The sequence below is a fragment of the Megachile rotundata genome, chromosome 8 (assembly GCF_050947335.1).
Source record: "Megachile rotundata isolate GNS110a chromosome 8, iyMegRotu1, whole genome shotgun sequence".
In the NCBI taxonomy this organism is placed as follows: domain Eukaryota; kingdom Metazoa; phylum Arthropoda; class Insecta; order Hymenoptera; family Megachilidae; genus Megachile; species Megachile rotundata.
In genome coordinates, this window is record NC_134990.1 from 10,800,153 (window position 1) to 10,818,032 (window position 17,880).

The window sequence follows — 17,880 nt, forward strand, 5'->3', positions numbered from 1 at the left end:
ATTTATAATTTAAAAATTTTGAAATCAACGGATGGCGTGTGTTAAGTTTCCCGCTCATACCGTTTTAAGAATTACGTACAATAGAAACATGTGCTTGTTTAGTTATGAAGATGAAAACTTTATGTGTGTTTTTATATGTCTTATATATTGTACGTTATTTCTTCATCCTACTATTTATTTGTGTAATTGTATAAAGACTATAAGTTATATTTTAGACTTTAGACACATGCAAGTTAACCGGACAAGGAACCGCGAGGAGGGGATGCTATGTGCGCGCGCAGCCAGAATGAACGATCACATAAAATTGGCGCGGGATTCAAATTTAACAAGTGAAAATAATAATTATAGGACTTATATTTTATTGTATATATATTATTTATAATTATACAGGTATATACATATGTAACATTAGGTTTAATAATCTCTTTGATAATCTTATAATCTTTTTTAATAATCTCTTGAATTTGAAAAGAATAATGAAAATATTAATATTATGTTCATTATATTTTTATATTATGTTTTAACACTCGTTAGGTCGTTGATATGTAATACAACATTTTTAGAGGAAACAAAGTATTATAATAAAAAGATATCCCTTTTACATACTAATATAAAATATTTATAAATTATAAATTCTAAAAATTAAATAACTATAAGTTACAATAATAATTCTTATTAAAACAGTCCTTTGATATAAATTCACATTTAACTATCATAATTTTATGGTAAAAATGTACTTATAATAGTAATATTCACTTTAACTGATTAAAGTTTATAAAGTTAATTTATTTTTACTTTTATTACATGGTATCAATATACTTAAAAATTTTATACATTTATATGAACTTTATCACAATTTCAGTGGCCTTTAGAGGTCTGAATATGATGTTAATAAATACTTTTAGATATAAAAGTAATATTAAAAAAATATTGTTGCAATTATGTTGCTCCTACTATAAGTATAAATTATATAATAAATATTGTACTCCTTACTACACGTTAGTACAAAATTCACGGCGCTCTCTGGCACGTCGGTTTTGAAACCAAATTTTTATCTGAAACAAAATAAAATTTATAAAATTATAAGTATTAGAAATGAAATTTTTATTTTTGCACATATAAAATATTTAATTTATGAAAATTGTTGAATGAACTTAAAAACATAGAATTGTGATTCAACTAAAAATTATTAAAATGTTATTTTATTTTTACAAAATAAATGATCCAAGTAAATTTAGTAAAACACTATTTTTAATCTTTCAAAAAAATATTTAAAGGAAAGCTTTCTCCTTTTTTGAAAAGATTGACGAAACTTAATATTGTTAATTTAAACGATATTATTTTTTAAACCTTGTTTTATTGAAAACAAAATGAAATTCATAAATATACCCTATTAGGCGGGAGTTTTAAAATGTCAGATATATCAATCACATCGTTCCTCGTCAAATAAGCAGAATTTCGAAACTTTTGTTCAAGAAACTCAAGCTGAAACATTGAGAATGGTATTCGTGGATAAAAACTCGGCTTTCTTTTATTTTTACCGATCGGCTTCCTAGGTATTTTTGGAGGTTTGTATCTCGTACACTGAAGCCACTCTAACTTTTCTATATCTCTTAATACTTCCGGTGTTCCTGTTTTGCTTCTGGAGAACTCCGTTTTCTTATTTTCATTCTTAAACGAATATTTACTTTCTGTTTCGCAACTGCTGTTTAAATCCCTTGAATTTTTACACCGATTTCCCGCAAAATCACTATTTAAATATTTGCTGTCATAAAACTGATCACTTTGATCTCCTTTCGACTTCCGTTCTTCGTTCAACTTCTTCTCTCGATCCCTTCTCAAACTTATCGTTTCACAATAATTTTCAGTTGCATCAAACTTTTCATGTTCAAAGCTTTTAGAATTTATTTCACATTCGTCTTCGATGTTTCTGATAATTACCGTCGTACCTGCATTTGATTTAATCAATTCTTGCTCAGAGGATTCTAAAATATTTTCGTTACATTTTCCATTTCCTTCTTCAATCTTATTTCTAAAATCTGACTCCGCATCCACAATGCATTTCATATCACATTTATTTTCATTTCCACATTCAAAGTTACGTTCAGAATTTTCATACTTAATTTCACTTCGGAAATTCGCACCACAGTTTTCTGTTTCACTCACGGCGTTCGTTGTGCACTCAAAATTTGTTACGTGACATTCTGTTCGAACATCACAGCTTTTCTCTCGTTTGTCCGCCAAAATACTTTCGATGCTGAAGTCCCTCGTTTTTCTTGCCGGCTTCATGTCGGAACTCGAACTGTAGCTGCTTAATAAACTCCTCTTTATATATCACCCTAAAGTACGTTCTGCCATAACGACCCCAAATTTTGCCAACTTGCGGTCGCTGAGGTTCGGTTTCGAATTAAACGCATAGTTGAACTTTTGATGCTATCTTGTCCGACCAGTGTTACGACCTACAGCGACTTTCAACCTTAACCTTCGTTTTACTTGAAACACAAAATTACACGAAATCCTCTTAAAAATATTTTTATTGTGCACTTTAACAACAGAACCTAATTTATTTTCTTCGAGCTTTCATTACAAATTAAACGAAGGTTTAACCTTCGTAAACCTTCTTTAAGGTTTCCCTCAAAACTATCGCAAACATAAAAGATTTATTTCTCTAATTTTCAATCTAATAACTCCATTGAATTTTAATTGTCCATAAAAATTAAAAATACGAATTTATTTTAATTTTGCAATCCGTAAAATTTTGCTAAAATAATTTTAGTATGAAGTCAATTAAAATTGCGAGGAAGGATAAGAGTAACGAATATGTGATTGGTGTAACGGAGAGAAAATAGGGGACTGAAAAATTGAGTTGATAAACACTGGTACTCGAAAATATCATGTAATCTAGAACACATTATCCATAGAAGTATCGATCGTACCCTCTAATAACAATGTAATTGATACTCCTGCAGGGAGAGTAGAAAAAAAATGAGTTCAAGCGTGGATACATCCCTTATACAACTATTTGAAAGGAGCAGATGGAATACAAGGGAGGTTCGTATAATTGAACAACTGTGGAGTATCGGGATTATCCGATAGACGCCACAAAGGGAGCATATAAATATTTAGACGTTTTTGTGTCACTTCGGATACACTTGAATTAAGGAGCTCTTCAGTTTAGAAGAGGTGGTGATAGTCGTAATACGGGATAGCCATTCTGTCTTTTAACTTGTAACGTTTTAGGGTGGCTTTGGGGAAGACGTGATTTTAGCGCGTTTTAGGCAAACATGAAAATCGGCTTAGTAATTAGGATGGTTGAGGAGGTAGAAGTTTTTGAATTTGCGATTTTGAGCTTTGTAATTTGAGTATTTGAAAATTTGAGACTTTGAGACATTGAGAATTTGAGATTTTGAGACATTGAGATTTTGAGACATTGAGATTTTGAGACATTGAGATTTTGAGACATTGAGATTTTGAGACATTGAGATTTTGAGACATTGAGATTTTGAGACATTGAGATTTTGAGACATTGAGATTTTGAGACATTGAGATTTTGAGACATTGAGATTTTGAGACATTGAGATTTTGAGACATTGAGATTTTGAGACATTGAGAATTTGAGACATTGAGACATTGAGAATTTGAGACATTGAGAATTTGAGACATTGAGAATTTGAGACGTTGAGAATTTGAGACATTGAGAATTTGAGACATTGAGAATTTGAGACATTGAGAATTTGAGACATTGAGAATTTGAGACATTGAGAATTTGAGACGTTGAGAATTTGAGACATTGAGAATTTGAGACATTGAGAATTTGAGACATTGAGACATTGAGAATTTGAGACATTGAGAATTTGAGACATTGAGAATTTGAGACGTTGAGAATTTGAGACATTGGGAATTTGAGACATTGAGATTTTGAAACTTTGAGACATTGAGACATTGAGACTTTGAGACATTGAGACATTGAGACTTTGAAACATTGAGACATTGAGAATTTGGGACATTGAGACATTGAGACATTGAGAATTTGGGACATTGAGATTTTGAGACATTGAGATTTTGAGACTTTGAGGCATTGAGAATTTGAGACTTTGAGACGTTGAGAATTTGAGACGTTGAGAATTTGAGACGTTGAGAATTTGAGACTTTGAGACATTGAGAATTGTTGACATTGAGAATTTGAGATATTGAGAATTTGAGACATTGAGAATTTGAGACATTGAGACATTGAGAATTTGAGACATTGAGGTTTTGAAACTTTGAGACATTGAGACATTGAGACTTTGAGATATTGAGACATTGAGACTTTGAAACATTGAGACATTGAGAATTTGGGACATTGAGACATTGAGACATTGAGACATTGAGAATTTGGGACATTGAGACTTTGAGGCATTGAAACTTTGAGGCATTGAGACATTAAGAATTTAAAGCTTGGAGCAGTTGTGGAATTGAGACGTTAGGATTTTGAGAATTTAAGAATTTTATGAATTTGTGAACTTGAAATCTTCAAAACTTGAAAATTATTTAATTTCATAATATAATTAAATTTTACATTGAAGCTTACATTTATAGCAGAAATACCGCTGCGATTTAATATATAAATAGGTATTAAAGACAATAGTTTGCTGCAAAATTATTAATTCAAAAAATAGCACCGTCAGCACCATCTTGTAATCAAACTCAAAACTACCAAAATTAACTTTTTTTTATAAAAGGAGGTATTTTTATGTTTTTTTTTTTATCGTTAAGAACTTGTTCTATGTGGATGAGAAAGCTTGTAAAATGGCTTAATAGCAGGATCAAGTATTATGTTTAAATATTTTTTAAATCGTGTTTTGTAAACCTAAATAATACTTAGCCATCTAGTGGCCGTAGATGGAAATTAATAGAATTAAATTTCGAATACATTTTTTGCGTTTATTGACTGTTTCGACTTGTTACCTTCAGAACATTACTAAGCTAATCATTGTTCTTTTTAAAGCATATCATCGTCATTTCCTTTCATTTCGAAAAAAATCAATGTTTAATAAATTAGTTTAAAAAACTAGCAGAAAAAAAAATTAGCGATTTTTGCAGAAATTTTTCAGAAAATATTCTATAATCATAATCCTATTCAATAAAAACAAAATTAACTATTATGTAAACATATATTTTTATTAAATCTATTAAAATAACATCCATTGAAAAATCATATGGTGTCATTTATGTACTTTTATATACATATTTCTATAAAATTTAATAAGGTTAATAATTTATTATGGTAATAACAAGAAATTTTTGTTACTTATAGTTTTCTATTATTTAATATACTATTATACAATATTTTCAGAAGAAAAATTTATAAATATGCTATACGGAATAAACGATTGACAAAGTCGTTAGGATCTGAAAATACATAAGCATCAGTTGGTCGAGGTTCAAAATATTCAGGTCTCTCTTGATAGAATATTGGTGTTCCATACAATGTTCCCACTTCCCACCCTTCAACATCTTTCATCAAATCAGCTTCTTCATCTCTTACACGTTTCATGTGTTTAATAAGCCTGCAATAAACAATTTTTCTAATGTTTAATATGTTACCAGTAAATAAATTTTGATTATCCTAATATGTGTATTCAATATGAACATGATTAACTAGCATATTTATTTGACATAATTTATTTAATCAAAAAAACTTCCACTGCTGGTAATGTGCTGCAACTATTATGTATTTTTGGTTCTACTGAGTATTATGATAGCAACTTCATGCTTGAATGAAACATACTATGCTATAGTGAGAATGTTTGATGTTGTTATTAATTAATTTTTAATAATTAATTCAGCCAAGTACTGACTGATAAGGAAAGTAAATGTCTTAAAGCAAAAATACTAAAGACATATTTCTGATAAAAGGTTAAATTACTTCTGATGAAGAAAATGAAAGGTCCTTCCAGCAGTGAAAGTATTAAATACTATTAATTTAGTATGAAAATTATCAGATATAGGTCTTACGCTCTATCTCTTTCTGCTTCTAATAAGGGAGTTATTGCAAATCGTGAACTTCTCATCTCAATCTGACTTTTTCTAACATCTCTAAGATTTAAAAAATACAGATAAAATCCACCAAGAGAAATGCCATAGAAAAGGGCAGTGCCAAGGCGACCTAAAATTGTATATATATTATATAAATATTCATACTTTTATTTAAAATCATTCTTGTATTAATATCTAGTTGATGCACACAGAATGTTGGATTTTGAAAATAAAACATTTGGTACAATTTCATAATATAAAACAATCATAATCATGTTACTATATATTATACATAATATTTGATAAAACCATTCTTTCATAACTATTCAGTTCATATTAGAAACATTTGTAAAAAATGTATACAATCATTTTGAGCAAACTTGAAGCTTCAAATTGACATATTATAATTATTATTTTATAATGTCATTGAAATACATCAAACTTTTAATGTCTTAAAATCTGTTATTTCATTATAACAGTTTAATAATAAATAAATATTAACAAATTTTTCTACGAATACTAATAATAATAATAATAGACAAACATTACTAGAAAAATTTCTTCAATGATTTGTTGCAAAACAATCAATTATAAATCATATACAATTTACAAAGACGATATTTTTATCGTATTTTATGTGAAAATACATTTAAAATATTTAGAGCAATAAACATAAGAAATCATAATACTTAAACAGAAAATGGTAAGAGAAAAAGCAGATTTAACTTGTCACAGATTCTACATATTAATTATGCTAAATACAAAATGATGTCAAATTAACAATATGTATTTTTATAACATTCAATAGTATTTTTAATATTATTAAACTCTTTGGAACTTGTACATTTCGTAAATAGACATGACATGTTATACAACTTAAGTGTATTTAACATTTAGATTTAATCCATTATTGTTTGAAAAATTCCTTCTTATAATTGTTTCATATTAGATAACAGAATAAAAAGAGCATATATTTATACCTCCAATAATAGTACGAAGTTTAGATCTTTCATAATGAAAAGGTGCATATCCTCCCGCAGGTGGCAAATCCTGAGGGCCTGATTTAACTGTACCAGCCATATTTAATTATCGAATCACTCTATTAAATAGAATAGAAATCAATAAAAAGTGGTAGAAAATTAACAGATAGTAATTTTTTTCATAACACGAGCCTTATTCGATCAATGAGGGATTATACCCATCGTCTGACGACTCTTCGGCCATTATACGAACATTGGCTCTGATTGGTTCGAACACGATTCGCAATACGCATGTGCGTTTACAATTTTTATGAGGCCACACACATGTACCCAGTGAGTTTTTAGTTAATATGATTTATAATGTAATGTTATACATGAATATCTTTCCAGAAAATTTGGGAATTTGAAAACTTAGGAACTCTAATAGTTCGGGAACTTGAGAATTTCTATACACGCATGATATATATTTTATTTTAAATTACTGCTACAGGCAATATATAAATTTGAATCATTATAGTCTCTTCTTTTTATCTATACTAAAATATTGTTATAAGACAAATTTTAATTTTAACTGTTTATTAGCTGTTTTTAGTAATAAAATACCAACAAATCATACAAATTTGATAAATAAAATATTTAAATATAAAATCGCATAATGAAAAATAAACAAAATTACTTACATATAATTTATATCATTTCAACCAATATTATAGGTGCATCCGTTAATTACTGCAGTAGCATAACAATATTTTCAAAAATACAATATTAATTTCATATATTTAAATATTTATAAAATACAAACTTATCTTAATCATATCTGTATCTTAATCATAGAGATACTCTTGATAAATACTCTATTACATAACTTATTGTCTACGTTACATGAATTTTTGTAGAACTTTAACTTCATATAATATAAAATATCAAACAAAATATTGGGATTACAAATTATAAAATAATTAAGAAAACAAAATAAAAAAATAACAAAAAAGGAAAAAATATAACTTAATCACTTTTTTTATCACCATCTGAGTGAACCAATTTACCATGTTCATCGCTTAAACGATCATACTCCTTTGCAAGGGACTCAGCTTGCGATTTTAATGCTTCTTTATCTTTCTTCTCCTTTGTAAGCTGATTTTCTAAATCTTGATTTTTTACTTGTAATTCCTTAATTTGATTTTTCAGGTCTGATAGTACTTTATCATGTGCTTCATTAGAATCATTCTGTGCACTTTCTCCAGTTGTTTTCTGAGATAATAAACTTTTTGCCGTTGTAGTTGCAGATTGAGCTTGTCGCATAGCTGCTGCACTTTGCGCTAATAGTGTAGCTTGAGTAGAAATTAGGGTTACAAGACGACGTATGACAAGACTTAAAAACAATGCAAAGCCAGATATATAAAAGTTTCTTTGTGCTCTGAATAATCTCATATTACCTACAAAAAATAGTGATAAATCTAAAAAATTTATTAGAATAATTAGAACACAATATTTAGTCAAATCTAGTACATACCCTGCATTTCAGCATCTAAGTGGCCATGATCTGAATGTTCAGGCGAAGAATATTTTCGCATCTCTCTAATAGCATCTAATAAAAATAGAACTAGTATTGCAAGTAATATTAAGAAATAAAAAGATGCTCGATTGCTTAAACTCTGCAGAAATCGAGATTTAAAGAGCTTTTGCCATCTGGTAGGAGAAAATATTGGTAATACTAATAGTAAGACTACAACAATTTCAGCGTAAAGAAAGCCAGCGATCAATGTCCACTGTAGACTCATATTTCCTACTTTCTTTTTAACTTATGCAAATATCTGAAACACATAAAACAATTAATTATAACCTCACATAATAAATTAAAAATGACATATACATGCAATATTAGTAGCAAATATAATAAAACCTTAATATTTTAAAGAGATTATAGATGCTTTAACATTAAATTTAATGCATATATTTATAGAAAATAGCATTTATAATATTAATATAAATTTAATAAATGTAATATAAACTCCAATACAAATTTAACATTATTTCAGTTTAACCTATATACGGATATCTTATCATTTCAACAAAAGTCTTATCTAATCTTTTATTTTTAAAACAATAATTTTCATAAAATTAAGGCATTACATTTCTAAATGTCATATGCAATAAAAAAACAAATTGCATGTAATAAGCACTATGAACAAGCACAAATTTCTAAAATATTTATTACAATTTAGAATGTGCTTAATTATTGCAATTTCACTATTCTAATAATTGTTTAATAATACAAATTCCTATTATATCGGAATTAAATAAAAAATTATTATAATAAAGATATGATTTCTAAAAGAAACAATAATTAATAATATGCGAATGTTTTATGCGAAAAAAGTACTAAACTCATTAACTCCAGAATTATTTTAATTAAATCGTTTGTTTAAACTAAAAGCTATATGACTGTACTAAAAATAAAATGAAACGGTAAAAATACGCACCGGTAAATGGTATGAGACGTATGTAGACAACGTTCAGTTCAAAGTACATGTAACCTCAGAAATTATATAAATAAACCTCATTTAATGACGTCAGAATTAGATTTTCATTTCAGGTGAATAAGTCCAAGAATATTCGCAACGTTTAATTATAAGCTTCATAAGTACCTTTGACAACTTTCGGCAACTTTTTCGCAAATTTAGTGACGTGTTCACTAAGTTATAAAAAATGGACTTGATGCGATTGAATTTTTTTATATCCGCATGTATATTTTTTGTTTGTATAGTAGTATTGGCATACAAAAAGCAATAAAAAATAATTCTTACTTATTCAATAACAGTTCAGCTTTTAATAAAATTATTTATACCAATATATCTATATAATGAATAAATAAACGTAGATGAGTATCCTTTCCCTGTAAAAATTTATTTTTGTAAGGTGGGATAGAAGAGATCTGTTCAATAATAATAATAAATTATGAGGTTTATTATGCCGTATATCTATAGTGGCAACTAGAAAGCTCTCAGCTTTCACCTATTATTATTGCTTGTAAGAAGCAAAAATTTACTGAACCAAGCGAAATTGGATATACATATACAGTGTGTCCCTATTATCTGAAGCGTATCTCTCTTCCTTCTATTTACTGCGCTGAATTTTAGTATGAAAATAATAGTATGACATTCTATAGTCTAAAATGTGATTGGAACAGTCTGTGATAGGTATGTAAAAATGTTCAGAATAATTACAGTCTTATAATTGTTGGAATATTAGAATCAACTCATTTTTTATTTGAAAAATTTATATTCATAAATGATAACATGTATTGACGGCAGTAAATAGAGTAAACCGATTGCTATGTTGGTAACAGCTAAATTAGTACATCTAAAAATTGGTATGTAAATATTATATTAAAATTGTTATAATAATTTTGTATGTTCAAAACAGAAAATGTCAAACCGTTTATGCATGTCATATATGTCATTTTTGTAAATGATAAAAGTATAAATAACTGGAAAAGTAATGTTAATGATATATTTGTTCTTTGACGAAAACCGATGATTAAGGTTATGTAATAGTAAACAATACTATTTTAAGAACATAAAATACTGTCATTGAATTTGATTTGTTTCTAACAGAATTAAATATTAATACATAATATATTATATTATACATGCAAATAATTTTGTGTAATATTATCTTTTCCATAATTTTTTAATATATTTTGCAGGCAAGCAGTTTTACATATTTAATTGTTGGTTATTTAAAGTGAAAAGTAGTATATGAACAATTTTGATTTATTTGAAATTAAATATAAATCATTGAAATGGGTTCTGTACAAAGCACTCGTAAACTTACTATAAATAATGAAGAAATAGGTGTTGTAGGAATATCAGAATCAGTTGTAGAACGATTAATTCAAAAAGTTAATGAAAAAAGTGAAATTGGGAATGAAGTAAGACCTAGTACTGTTAAGACACCATCTCCTAGCGAAAATGTATCTCCACAGTATTCTCAAAGTGGTGATACAGCAGTCACCTCTGGATACGCCGTCCCTTATCCACAATTAACAATAACTGCCCTTAAAATGCAGCAACAAAAAGAACAGGAACTGCGTAACCAAGAAAAATATTGGCAAAAACGCTTGGAGAATTTGCAGCAAAAGCATGCAAAGATTAATAATATTATAAATCTAGAATATAAAAGAGCAGTAAATGAATTAAAAGCAAATGGTATGTTTAACATAATATAACTAGTTATTTATATCTAAAACTTAATTTGTTATTATTTATAACTTTTCAACTTCTCTTAAGGTTGATTATTTATGGCTTGAAAGTAGTGTATAAAATTAATTAATACTTAAGAGTTACAAAATTAACCATTTTTATAAAATGTGTTCAATTAGTTTATGATTTTTTATATATACATATATGCAATATAGACAGATAATGTTACCTTTTACAGATGGTAAAAAACCAAATATTGAAGATACTGTACAACCATGCCAGAACAGTTCAGAAAAAGTACTCAAATGTTATCAAGATCATCCGAAAGAAATTTTGAAGTGTTCCGATTTAGTTGAAGAATTTTCTTCTTGTGTGGATGAACGTCGTGCACGTGTGATTTCTGCACGTTGTTAATATATTTTAATATCCAACAATACTGCTAGTGTTCAATTAAATTTAATGTTCTTTAAGCAAACAAATTTAGTCATTGAAAATAAATTATCTAGTGCTTAATAAAATTTTGACTATTTATTTTTACATTACAGTGCTGTTTATTGTAAATTAAAAGTTCGTAATATTTTACAACTGATGTACATGAAAACCATTTGCTTAACATATATTTATAATTAACATGTATTTGTATAAAAATTATGCATGTTTATTTTCGTTCTAGATTTATGAAACAAAATATTTATTAATTGTTTTCTTGAATGCATTTTATTTATTATTAAATACAATACTAATTTTAGAATAATTTTATTTAATTATTGAGCGAGCGAGCCGAAAGCGAGCGAGCCGAAAGCGAGCGAAGCTCTTATACTTGACTTTGCAACTTCTTTGTCCGCGTTTTTCTTTTGCACCACTCAACCAATTCTCATCAAATTTTGCATACACATGCGTATGTACATCCAGATAGCATAGAAAAAAAATTTTAAATCGGACTTGCCACGGAGGAATAAGCACCGAAAAAACTGATCCTCATAGACTTCAATGTAAAAATTGAATTTGCTCGCGCTTGGAATTTTCGTTATTGGGTATATTGCAAAACACCCACCGTTAGATATTCAACACATACATTTTAAAAACATTATTTCCGGATAAATATACAGTTTTATACATATATCTTCGTTCAAAAAATATTCTTGGACATATCCAGACTAACTTGAGTTGTCCAGGTTTAAGGGGTGAAAAAATTTGGAAATTAACTGGAAATTAACGGTCAATTTTGAATTTTGACCACATGCGCAGTAGCGAACCGTTACAAATAGTGCAATCTTTGTTTTACTAAAATACACTTCAGATCCAAAACGGACTTATATGTGTGTCTTTATTAAATACAAATATAAAATTCTATTGACAGAATAAGAAAAGATATAAAACTACAAAGTATAGCATATACAAATAGTGCACTTTATGGACTAAACCATTGGTGTCCATCTAGCGGCGAAACGGCTGAACTAAACCTAAAAAATGAGGGTCCGAACACACATATAAGGAAAATAAAAAAATGAATATTTCGGCACTTTGGTGACGTAGTATGGTCCCTGAGGCATTTATAAACAAATTTCTATTAGGGTTTGATGCGTTTTGATGCGTAATAAAGCCAGAAAATAAATTTTTGTCGAATTCGGTCCAAAACGGTGCAGGTGGCGCCATCTAGCGGCGAGCGGCGGAACTACGAAAAACTAAAATCTCGATTTTCTCGAAAATTAGGGACTTTTCCGAAATTCTGAGATATACAAATTGTTCCTTGTCGCTTACGGAATCGAACGAATCTAATTATAGATTCGGCTAGGACCATTATTAAAGAAAATAGAAAAATAGCCCATTTCATGGACTAAGAAATTGGCGTCCATCTAGCGGTGAAAGTTGGAACTACAAAAATATAAAAATGTGATTTTCTCGAAAATTAGCGAACTTTGAGCACTTCTGAGACTCAGAAAGTGTTATGTGATCGCATTAGAAGCAAAATAATGTAATAAAAGCTTCCTAAAGGCTTTAATAAAGAAAATAAAAAAAATGTCAATTCATGGAGAAAATTTGTGGCGCCATCTAGCGGCGAAATTGCTAACTAAACTAAAAAAACGTATACCCGTACACGCGTTAAAGAAAAATATAAAAAGTATTATTTCGCAACTTTGACGACGCAGTATGCTTCTGTAGACATTTTAAAGCAATTTTTGTCAAATAAGTTATTCATTTTATTGCCTATTAAGCCCAGAAAATCAATTTTTATTTGACCCCTTAACGCGTGTTCGGACATACAGTTTTTCGGTTTATTTCGCAGTTTCGCCGCTAGATGGCGCCACAAATTTTCTCCATGAAATGACATTTTTTTTATTTTCTTTATTAAAGCTTTCAGGAAATTTATATTGCTTTATTTTGGTTCTAATGCGATCATATAGCGCTTTCTGATCCTCAGAAGTACTCAAAGTTCGCTAATTTTCGAGAAAATCGCATTTTGATATTTTTGTAGTTCCAACTTTCACCGCTAGATGGACGCCAATTTTTTAGTCCATGAAATGGGCTATTTTTCTATTTTCTTTAATAATGGTCCTAGCTGGCTATAATTAGATTCGTTCGATTCCGTAGGCGACAAGGAACAATTTGTATATCTCAGAATTTCGGAAAAGTCCCTAATTTTCGAGAAAATCGAGATTTTAGTTTTTCGTAGTTCCGCCGCTCGCCGCTAGATGGCGCCACCTGTACCGGTTTGGACCGAATTTGACAAAAATTGATTTTCTGGCTTTATTAGGCACCAAAACGCATCAAACCCTAATAGAAATTTGTTTCTAAATGCCTCAGGGACCATACTACGTCACCAAAGTGCCGAAATATTGCACTTTGCATGCGCAGTAGAATTGACATAGGCAGCTCATGTAAAAATTACAATCGTAGCTCTTAAATTCTAAATTCCAATTCTAAATTAAATTCTACTCGTAGCTCTTAGCTCGGTATAGTTCTCTTTCAGATTTTTTAAAGCCTTCAGAGAACTATACCAATTACCAGGTCACACCACGTGGAGGTGGCTACGACAGCGACCCACCCTAACTCCAAATCCCTTCCACCCTCCAAATGCAACCTCATTTATCAGAAGGATAAATGAGTTCTGACTCTACTTAGGTCATAGGCTCGCATATACAAGTTCTTTACCACAATCCAGTAAAGAGCTTGTATCACACACACACACGCACACATACATTAACTTAATACAAATTGCATAGGATCCTACGCATACGCTTAACTTATTCTATACGCCGCAGGGTACCTCTACTTCTAAGCTTGCACTCTTATAATCTATGACGAAATAAAAAAAGCAAAGGGGCGAAAAAGAAAGTTAGAAGAACTTTCTACTAAAAGAGAGGAAAGTTAGAAGAACTTTCCACTAAAAGAAAAGAAAGTTAGAAGAACTTTCTGTCAAAAAAGGGGACCATTATTTTTCGCCAAGTGAACCTCGCTTTCCATGGGTCAAAGGGTAGTCCACAGTGGCTTACGTGAACCACGATGGCAAAGATGAACCGAAGATACCTTTGGCAAGAACGAGTGATACACCCCTATTGGCGGAGGGTTCCCATTTCCCCCAGCGCTTTCGCGTCTTACTACAGAGAGGATACCCAGACCGTGATGCCCCTTGGCAGAATGGCGGCGGGTCGGGGAGGCACATCAGAGTATGAGAGGTGCCAACCCCGATCCGCCCCGCCGGGCAAAGAATATCACTCGCGCTACACCGGCACTTGCAGCTCACCTCTACCGCGTGTTCACAGCGCTATGAACCCCCAATGATCCACTTGGGCTCAGAACGATTGACAAAAAATAAGTGGGTATGCTACAAACTAACGCGTACAAACATTGAGAATTGAGAAGATCAGTGCAAGTTGGAAGTAGAGGTACTTACAGGGACCCACCCACCCTTCCCACACGATTACAATTAACTTAAAAATAATGCACGCATACAATTAACTTAAAACTAGCGCACGCATCCCTCGATGATCCCTCGATGATCGATGTCTTCAATGATGAACTATTCATTACCTGTAAAATAAATAGGTGTGACAATGAAAAAGGAAACAGAAAAGGAAATGCAAGATTATCTAGTTAAAATAAAAACCTGAAACATCTGAGTGAAATTAAGACAAACAAGAATTATTAACATCAAAACATGAAACGTATCAATGAAATTAAAACAGACAGGAATCGTTAAAGTAGAACCCTGAAACATACAAATACAAATAAGACACGTATGAATAAATAAATTAACCACATAAAATTAAAACCTGAAACATACAAAAATGATTAAGCCCTAAATGTGCCTTTTGTTCTAAAATTGCACTTGTATAATTTAAAACTTTGTAGAGAGAAGAGGTAAAGAAGAAAGTTGGAAGAACTTTCTTTTAAGTTTCGAGCAATTGACAATAAAAACGATAGGCTAATACTACAATCTAATATGTAACAAGTTAAAAAACTGTAGAAATGAATGCAAATTAGAACAAAAGGCACAATTTGCGCAAGTTTTTCGCCACGTGTTGTGACGAAAAACCTGCGCCCGAGCCCACCCTTCCTCCCACAGCTCGGAATTATTGTAACTTAGATATGAAATTGACAAGTTATAATCGTAGCTCTCAGCTCGATATCGTTTTCTACAGATAATTTCGTGAAAAATATTTAGAAAACGACATCGATTACCGGGTCACACCACGTGGAGGTGGCTACGTTAGTGACCCACCCTAACTCCAAATCCCTACCACCCTCCATTTGCAAATCGCTCATTTATCGGAAGGGTAAATGAGTTCTGACTCTACTTAGCTCATAGGCTCGCATACAAGTTCTTTACCACAAATTTGCAAAGAACTTGTATCACGCACGCACGCATACATTAACTTAATACTAATCCCATGGGATCACACACACACGCTTAACTCAGGGTACCTCTTATTCTAATATTGCACTCAAATAATCTATGACGAAGTCAAAAAGCAAAGGGGAAGAAAAGAAAGTTAGAAGAACTTTCTACTAAAAGAAAAGAAAGTTAGAAGAACTTTCTGTGAAAAAAGGGGATCAGTATTTTTCGCCAAGTGAACCTCGCCTTCCATGGGTCAAAGGGTAGTCCATAGTGGCTTACGTGAACCACGAGACAGAGATGAACCGAAAATACTGGTAAGAACGAGTGACACATCCGCGGAGGGTCTCCCATTTCTCCCCGCTTGCGTTTAAAGCAAGTCTGACCGCAGAGAGGAGACCCCTGCCGTGAGGCGGCAGATCGAGATGGTTCATCGATCGATCGGCCCCGCAGAGATGTGTCCCTGGCGCTACACCAGCACTTGCAGCTCACCTCTGCCGCGTGTTCACAGCGCTATGAACCCCCAATGATCCACTTGGGCTCGGAACGATTGACAAAAAATAACTGAGTATACTACAAGCTAACGCGTACAAAGTTTGAGAATTGAGAAGATGAGTGCAAGTTAGAATAAGAGGCACTTACAGGGACCCACCCGCCCTGCCCACAAGCATACACTTAAAACTAACGCACGCATAAAATTAACTTAAAACTAACGCACGCATCCCTCGATGACCCCTCGATGATTGATGTCTTCAATCTTCGCGTATACGCATCTCACACATTTACTCATTCATACTACAATATGTTACAATAGACGCAACTTAAAATTAACTCAAAGTAAACTTAAAATTAGCGCATAAGTTGATGAAATTCCTCGAAGGAAGTCTTCAATGATGACCTCTTCATTAGCTATAGAATAATTAGGTGTAACAATAAAAAGAGGAAATAGGGAAGCAAATGCAAGATTAGTAAGGTTATAATTTTGGGCATGCAGAATTCATGCTAACATGCAAAATTCATATTAACATTTTCGGAGTAAAAGGGAAATAAAATTCGAGTCGACTTGATAAAAATGCGTAAATAAAATACAGTATGTTAGGGAAGGACTCAATTACTTACAATCAAAACCTGTAACATAAAAATGAAACATTTCATTACTTAATTGAAATAAGAATCTGAAATATCTGAACGAAATTAAGATAAACCAAATTATTAAAATAAAAACGTGAAACATAGAAACATTTATTAAGACAGAAAATAAATTACTTACTTGAAATAAAAATCTGAAGCAAATAAATATTTATTAACAAAGAAAATAAATTACTTACTTAAAATAAATTTCTGAAACAGACAAATAGTTATTAACATAGAAAATAAATTACATACTTTAAATAAATTCCTGAAATAGACAAACATTTATTAAGACAAAAAATAAATTACTTACTTGAAATAAAAATCTGAAACAAATAAATATTTATTAACAAGGAAAATAAATTACTTACTTAAAATAAATTTCTGAAACAGACAAATAGTTATTAACATAGAAAATAAATTACATACTTTAAATAAATTCCTGAAACAGACAAACATTTATTAAGACAGAAAATAAATTACTTACTTGAAATAAAAATCTGAAACAGACAAAACTGTTTAAGGCAAATATAAATCATTAAAACTAACTTACATAAAATAAAAACCTGCAACATACAAAAATAATTAGACAAACATGAAACATTAAAAATCACTTACTTAAAATAAAAATCTGAAACAAACAAAAGTGATTAAGACAAATATAAATCATTAAAACTTACTTACATAAAATAAAAACCTGAAACATACA

The 17,880-nt window shown here is 30.4% G+C and overlaps 4 protein-coding genes across 9 annotated transcripts; 1 reads left to right on the forward strand and 3 right to left on the reverse strand.

Moving 5' to 3' along the window:
- Nucleotides 1-688: 688 nt before the first annotated feature.
- Nucleotides 689-3,631, reverse strand: LOC105663661 (uncharacterized). The gene is made up of 2 exons (XM_012294132.2): nt 1,390-3,631; nt 689-1,055 (listed from the first exon to the last, which is right to left on the reverse strand). The coding sequence occupies exons 1-2, from the start codon at nt 2,287-2,289 to the stop codon at nt 993-995; spliced, it is 963 nt and encodes a 320-aa protein (XP_012149522.2). The 5' UTR covers nt 2,290-3,631; the 3' UTR covers nt 689-992.
- A 1,649-nt stretch (nt 3,632-5,280) lies between these two features.
- Nucleotides 5,281-7,316, reverse strand: ND-B16.6 (NADH dehydrogenase (ubiquinone) B16.6 subunit). 2 transcript variants are annotated; one of them, XM_076535186.1, is made up of 4 exons: nt 7,191-7,316; nt 6,999-7,117; nt 5,998-6,148; nt 5,281-5,549 (listed from the first exon to the last, which is right to left on the reverse strand). In XM_076535186.1, exons 2-4 carry the CDS (start codon nt 7,096-7,098, stop codon nt 5,345-5,347), a joined length of 456 nt encoding a protein of 151 aa, XP_076391301.1. In that variant the 5' UTR covers nt 7,099-7,117; nt 7,191-7,316; the 3' UTR covers nt 5,281-5,344. The 2 variants fall into 2 exon arrangements, with proteins under 2 accessions (XP_076391301.1, XP_012149523.2); XM_012294133.2 differs by having other exon boundaries at nt 6,999-7,268.
- A 440-nt stretch (nt 7,317-7,756) lies between these two features.
- On the reverse strand, nt 7,757-9,802 carry LOC105663662 (B-cell receptor-associated protein 31). Of its 4 annotated transcripts, none has more exons than XM_012294137.2 (3): nt 9,647-9,802; nt 8,512-8,812; nt 7,757-8,455 (listed from the first exon to the last, which is right to left on the reverse strand). In XM_012294137.2, the coding sequence occupies exons 2-3, from the start codon at nt 8,777-8,779 to the stop codon at nt 8,004-8,006; spliced, it is 720 nt and encodes a 239-aa protein (XP_012149527.1). In that variant the 5' UTR covers nt 8,780-8,812; nt 9,647-9,802; the 3' UTR covers nt 7,757-8,003. The 4 variants fall into 4 exon arrangements, with proteins under 4 accessions (XP_012149527.1, XP_076391300.1, XP_012149528.1 ...); XM_076535185.1 differs by having other exon boundaries at nt 9,482-9,792; XM_012294138.2 differs by having other exon boundaries at nt 7,757-8,434; nt 9,482-9,767.
- A 165-nt stretch (nt 9,803-9,967) lies between these two features.
- Chchd3 (Coiled-coil-helix-coiled-coil-helix domain containing 3) lies at nt 9,968-11,721 on the forward strand. Of its 2 annotated transcripts, none has more exons than XM_012294134.2 (3): nt 9,968-10,198; nt 10,708-11,209; nt 11,442-11,721. In XM_012294134.2, exons 2-3 carry the CDS (start codon nt 10,804-10,806, stop codon nt 11,615-11,617), a joined length of 582 nt encoding a protein of 193 aa, XP_012149524.1. In that variant the 5' UTR covers nt 9,968-10,198; nt 10,708-10,803; the 3' UTR covers nt 11,618-11,721. The 2 variants fall into 2 exon arrangements, with proteins under 2 accessions (XP_012149524.1, XP_003707142.1); XM_003707094.3 differs by lacking the exon at nt 9,968-10,198 and adding an exon at nt 10,205-10,371.
- Nucleotides 11,722-17,880: the final 6,159 nt, after the last annotated feature.

Excerpts from the sequence above, each read along its gene's own strand:
- LOC105663661 (XM_012294132.2), bottom strand. The coding sequence starts at position 2,289 with ATGAAGCCGGCAAGAAAAACGAGGGACTTCAGCATCGAAAGTATTTTG. Across the intron at positions 1,056-1,389 it reads TAAAACTCCCGCCTAATAGG|ATAAAAATTTGGTTTCAAAA; the intron begins GTATATTTATGA and ends ATTTTGTTTCAG.
- Chchd3 (XM_012294134.2), top strand. The coding sequence starts at position 10,804 with ATGGGTTCTGTACAAAGCACTCGTAAACTTACTATAAATAATGAAGAA. Across the intron at positions 11,210-11,441 it reads AAATGAATTAAAAGCAAATG|ATGGTAAAAAACCAAATATT; the intron begins GTATGTTTAACA and ends TACCTTTTACAG.
- LOC105663662 (XM_012294137.2), bottom strand. The coding sequence starts at position 8,779 with ATGAGTCTACAGTGGACATTGATCGCTGGCTTTCTTTACGCTGAAATT. Across the intron at positions 8,456-8,511 it reads CTTAGATGCTGAAATGCAGG|ATTTATCACTATTTTTTGTA; the intron begins GTATGTACTAGA and ends TAAATTTTTTAG.
- ND-B16.6 (XM_076535186.1), bottom strand. The coding sequence starts at position 7,098 with ATGGCTGGTACAGTTAAATCAGGCCCTCAGGATTTGCCACCTGCGGGA. Across the intron at positions 6,149-6,998 it reads ACTTCGTACTATTATTGGAG|GTCGCCTTGGCACTGCCCTT; the intron begins GTATAAATATAT and ends ATACAATTTTAG. Across the intron at positions 5,550-5,997 it reads GAAGCAGAAAGAGATAGAGC|GCTTATTAAACACATGAAAC; the intron begins GTAAGACCTATA and ends TGTTTATTGCAG.